General features: G+C 44.7%; 1 protein-coding gene across 1 annotated transcript; it reads left to right on the forward strand.

Moving 5' to 3' along the window:
• Positions 1-2,965: 2,965 nt before the first annotated feature.
• On the forward strand, positions 2,966-5,239 carry LOC308648168 (uncharacterized protein; the record flags this gene model as incomplete). The annotated part of the gene is made up of 2 exons (XM_081292851.1): positions 2,966-3,519; positions 4,888-5,239. Exons 1-2 carry the CDS (start codon positions 2,978-2,980, stop codon positions 5,237-5,239), a joined length of 894 nt encoding a protein of 297 aa, XP_081148977.1. The 5' UTR covers positions 2,966-2,977.
• Between the last annotated feature and the right edge of the window lie 555 nt (positions 5,240-5,794).

Consider the following 5,794-nt stretch of genomic DNA (forward strand, 5'->3'; position numbering starts at 1 on the left):
AAACGCGGAGAGCCACTACAGGTGCCGCGGGATTGGACCTCTGTTCCACCTCCAGACTCGTGTTAACACCTAAGATGGGAGTCCAATTGGTGGAAACTAAGTTCAAAGGGCCTCTACCACCTGGCACTGTAGGTTTGCTAATTGGACGTACATCTTCCATTTTACAAGGTCTTCATGTTTTCCCTGGAGTCATAAGTCCTGATACTGTAGAGATAGTAAAGGTTATGGTGGAAGCTCCAAAAGACATTGTGTCCATCTCCCCAGGAGATCGGATTGCTCAATTACTGGTTTTGCCTAGTTTACATGATCATTTCCCTGCAGACTCAAAGTCACGGACAGGGAATGAGATTGGTACCACCGGAGAAAATTGTACTTATTTGTCACTAGATATGAGTAATCGCCCTACTTTGGAATTAAACATAAAAGATAAATCAATTGTGGACTTACTTGATACAGGTGCAGATCGTAACATCATTGCACTTAAGGACTGGTCTAAGGGATGGCCAGTACAAACTTCTGATCAATCTCTGAGAGGACTTGGATATGCCCAGGCTCCTCAGGTTAGCTGTAGACATCTTTCCTGGAAGGACCCGGAAGGACATCATAGTACTTTTCAGCCTTATGTACTTAATTTACCTATCTCTTTATGGGGCCGTGACCTGATAAAAAACATGGGGTTCACTCTTAGTAATGACTATTCCCCAGTGTCCCAACAAATTATACAAAATATGGGGTATAGGCCAGGTTTAGGACTAGAAAAACATTTACAGGGACGTAAACATCCTGTACAAGGTCATCAAAAGCTTGACAGATTTGGTCTGGGTTTTTCCTAGGGGCCGCTGAGGCTCAAATACCCATAACATGGCTCACCGAGGAGCCTGTTTGGGTGCCTCAGTGGCCTCTTCCCTCGGTTAAACTGGCAGCAGCCCATGCTCTAGTTAAAGAACAACTTGACTTGGGTCACATCCAACCCTCTACTTCTCCATGGAATACTCCCATATTTGTCATTAGGAAAAAATCAGAGAAGTGGCGCCTACTACATGATCTATGAGCGGTTAATGCTCAAATGCAACCTATGGGGCCCATTCAGAGAGGGCTGCCTCTGCTCTCTTCTGTTCCTCAAGGCTGGCACATTATTGTTATTGACATTAAAGACTGTTTCTTTTCTATTCCTTTACATCCTAAAGACTCGCAGCGTTTTGCCTTTACCCTTCCCTCGTGTAACCACGAGGAACCAGATCAAAGGTTTGAGTGGATAGTGTTGCCACAGGGAATGGCTAATAGTCCAACAATGTGTCAGATGTATGTAGGGAAGACACTTGTGCCCCTCAGACAAAAGTACTCCTCCATCAAGATCATTCATTATATGAATGATGTATTATTGGCTACTAAATCAAAACAAACAGTTCATGAGGCCTATGACGACCTCGTAAAGTTGTTAGCACAATGTGGGCTACATATAGCACCTAAAAAGGTTCAAACAGAAGATTCTATTAAGTATTTGGGAACAACAATTGGGTATGACAAATTACAACCACAAAAAATCACCATACGAACTCAGGATCTTCAAACTCTAAATGATTTTCAGAAACTGCTGGGAGATATTAATTGGATACGAGGATATTTACATATTTCTAATGTTGTACTACAGCCTTTGTATGCTACTCTTAAAGGTGATCCAGATCTTACTTCCCCTCGTAGCCTCACCAAAGAGGCTAGAGCGGCCCTTATAACAATAAAAGAAGCTATACAACATGCCACTTTATGCAGGCTCCAGAGTGATAAACCTTTTCAATTATGTGTGCTTGCCACTATGCGGCAGCCTACTGGAGTACTATGGCAAGATGGACCTTTGCTATGGATACACCCACATGTATCCCCAGGAAAATCCTTAAAATATTATCCTGATGCTGTTGCAGCATTAGCACTTAAAGGGATTCAACAAAACATTCAATTTTTCGGACAATCACCTTCTTCTCTTATTATACCTTATACTAAAGCTCAACTTAATGTTTTGTGTGCTACTCTAGATAACTGGGCTATTCTATGTTGTTCGTTTCAAGGGGATATTGATAATCATTACCCTTCTCATCCGTTACTCCATTTTGTTAAGGAACATCCTATTATTTTCCCTAAAGTAACTTCATCCAGTCCAATTCCGGGGACTGTTAATATTTTTACTGATGGTTCCAAGTCTAGAATGGGAGCTTATGTCATTAATGATTCTCCCCCTGTCCAGCATCAATTTGCTCCTAAAAATCCACAATGGGTAAAACTACAAATTGTTATTGAGGTTTTTAAACAGTGTTCTTTTCCTTTTAATCTCATTTCGGACTCCATCTATGTAGTACAAACACTAAAAATCCTAGAGACTGTGGGAACTATTAGTGATGCCCGTAATGTATCTACTTACTTTAATCAGCTTCGACAGCTTATCTGTAGCCGCACTGCTCCTTTTTATCCAATGCACATCCGGGCTCACACCTCTCTCCCTGGTCCATTATCACAGGGTAATGCCTGTGCGGACTCAGCCACTCGAGGTCAGTTGATCTGTTTGGCTTCCTCCTTAGAAGAGGCTAAATTGTTTCACCAAAATTTCCATGTTAATGCTTTAACACTACACAGGCGTTTTTCCATTTCTAGAACAGATGCTCGACAGATAGTATTACACTGTCCCCATTGTGTCACATTTCTTCATCCCCCTACTTATGGAGTGAACCCACGGGGGTTGAAGCCACTGGTTGTCTGACAAATGGATGTGACACATATACCTGACTTTGGTAACCTCAAATATGTCCATGTTTCTGTTGATACGTGCTCTGGAGTTATTCATGCTTCTGCGTTATCAGGAGAAAAGACACGTAATGTCATAACTCATTGCCTGAAAGCCTGGGCGGCGTGGGGTGCGCCCACGTCCCTTAAGACTGACAATGGACCTGCTTATACTGACAGACAATTCACGTCCTTTTGTTCTACTATGGGAGTGCAACTTACTCATGGTCTGCCTTACAATCCTCAAGGACAAGGCATTGTTGAGCGTGCTCATCGCACCTTAAAGGAAACTTTACAAAAACAAAAAGGGGGAATAGGAGCTGGACATACTCCTAAAGAATGCTTGTCCTTAGCTCTCTTTACTATTAATTTTTTGAATTTGGATATTCATGGTCGCTCTGCGGCCGATAGACATGTGTTCCCTCAGCCCTCTGTGATTGGCTATGTTAAGTGGAAAGATGTTCTTACGGGCCAATGGAACGGCCCCGACCCCGTGCTGACATGGGCACGAGGATCCGTATGTGTTTTTCCCCAGGATCGCACGGAACCATTGTGGGTCCCTGAACGCCTGACAAGAAGAGTCCTGACGCCAGCTACCCAGCAACAAGAAATACCACAGCAATCCCGTGATGAGGATCTTCATTCTGCTGAGTGCTCTGGCTCTGGTGCTGATGCCGATGACACAGACGACACCAATGCAATGGTGGGCGGTGGCACGGGCTTGGCCAATGCCGATGCCGGTTCACGGTAATTCCAGTGTCCTTCCCACTCTTTTCTCTACCTCGTGTGAGATGTCTGCGCCCTGTGCCTCTCCTAGAGGGGACGTGGAACGCATTTACAATCAATCTCAAGTTAATCTCACAGGAGTGTTTTGTTTTAGCCTTGGGAACGCTCATTGTATCCGTCTTAAGACCAAGAATTTGACTAACTGGGACAATCCATTACAGTCCAGTCAAGTCTCAGGGAGCATTCTCAGTGCTGTATTGGGCCAAGTAGTCTCAGGGGAACAATCAGGCTCAGGAACCTCCGTAAATAGCTCTGCTTTAACCATAACTACCTTGGCTAGTATCTCCGAGGTACTAATTCCAATGCCCCCATATTCTAGTGGACTTCCTTATGCCACTCATTTTAAGGCTTCTCCTTACTGTACCCCTAATCTTGGTTTCCCCCCAACATTCACGCCTTGTCAGGATTATTCTTGGGAGAAACGTCAAGTTGCTAAAGGTTTCTCCATTTCCCCCTCTCTTAAGAGGTATGTTTATAACTTTAGCAACAGTGCCAACTCCTCTACAGGAGTGGGTTGGTCCTGGTTTCAATGACTGATTTCCAACACAAAGGGGGCTTCAGCTGATATTTCTGCACTGGCTCAATTGCTGGGAGCCAAAAGTTGGTTGGCTAATGTTTCTGGCACTGTTTACGAGAGTGAGCGAGGTAGTAGACTCACATCTGTTTCGTTCAACTCTCTGTTGGATAATGCCACATTGCCCCCTGCAGCGGTTTGTGTTCAATCTCCGTTCTTACTCCTTTTGGCTAATGACACCTCGTCAGAAATGCTGGATTGTTTTAATGTTAATTGTTTCTTATCTGAATGTTGGGATGGTTCTTCGGCTGTAGCAGTGGTTATGAAAATTCCAACCTTTGTTCCAATCCCAGTTATTGCGGACCCTGATAAATTCCCCATTGTTGAGCTACTTAGAGTCCGCAGGGATTTTGAAATCACAGCTGCTATAGTGACAGCCGTGGCGGTATCTGCTGCTGCAGCGGTCGCGGCCGGAGTGGCCATGGCCAATCAAGTGCAGACTGCTGCCTCCGTTAATCAAGTTGTTCAACAAACTTCTATGATACTTGAGTCCCAAAATACAATTAATCAACATATTTTGTCAGGGATCTTAGCTGCCAACCAAAGAATAGATTTACTCCAAGCTCAGGTAGAAGAATTGGCTGATTTGGTGCTTTTGGGCTGTGTTGATCAACGTGCACATTTATGCATAACCTCTGTCAGATTTAATGATTCCAGAAATGCCTCCCGTATCATCGGAGAATACTTGGCCGGAAATTGGTCCATGACAGCGGAAGACATTTATGCATAACCTCTGTCAGATTTAATGATTCCAGGAATGCCTCCCGTATCATCGGAGAATACTTGGCCGGAAATTGGTCCATGGCAGCGGAAGACATGATCCAGTCTCAACTAACCCAGATAGCTGTCTTGAATAGTACCCACGTTGATCCCATAACGTTGGGTCAATTCACTGATTGGATATCTTCTGCCTTTTCCTTTTTTAAAGAGTGGGTGGGGGTAGGCATTTTTGGTGCAATGTGTTGCTTCGGTATGGTTCTCTGCTTGTGGTTTCTCTGTCGCCTCAGGGCCCGCAATGCTCATGATAAGGCTATGATCATTCAAGCTCTTGCAGCTTTAGAACATGGCAACTCACCTCAAGTTTGGCTTGCGCAAATTAAACAATAAATCTTTGACATGGTCGTTGCACCCCAAGTTTTTCGGACATTGCACTGGGAACGACATGTCTCTTCTTGCTAGTCTCTTAGTGTTGGAAAGCCCTTGCACTCTGCCGGCTTTACTGCCATTGCACGCAGATAGGTTTCCACACTAGTGCTTTTCTGTCGCTTTACGACCCGTGCCTTTCTTTTAGGGTGTTGCCAACTTGTTTGTCGTTGTATTTCTATACAGCCACAGTTCAGCCTCAGAGACCTAATCATGACTGGCTGAGTAGATACCATTAAACGCCTTGGCAACAACGAGCTGATCTTGTAGTACCCAGAGACGGGCAACTTTCACGCTTGCACTACAACCTAAGACAGGGGAATGGGGCCTCCCCAAAGACGGGTAAACAATGTAAGGGCAGTGAACGACCTAAGACAGGGGCTACTTGATTCCCTTTGACGTGCTATAAACAGAAGGAAAAAACTGCTGGCAGTGGATTCCCCCCGGCCCCCAGGGCTTGGATCCAGCCCTGACTTGTATGCACGTCAAGGAGGCCAGCTCACAGGGCCTTAACAGCTT

This window comes from Spermophilus citellus (assembly GCF_964194105.1).
Source record: "Spermophilus citellus genome assembly, chromosome: 4".
In the NCBI taxonomy this organism is placed as follows: domain Eukaryota; kingdom Metazoa; phylum Chordata; class Mammalia; order Rodentia; family Sciuridae; genus Spermophilus; species Spermophilus citellus.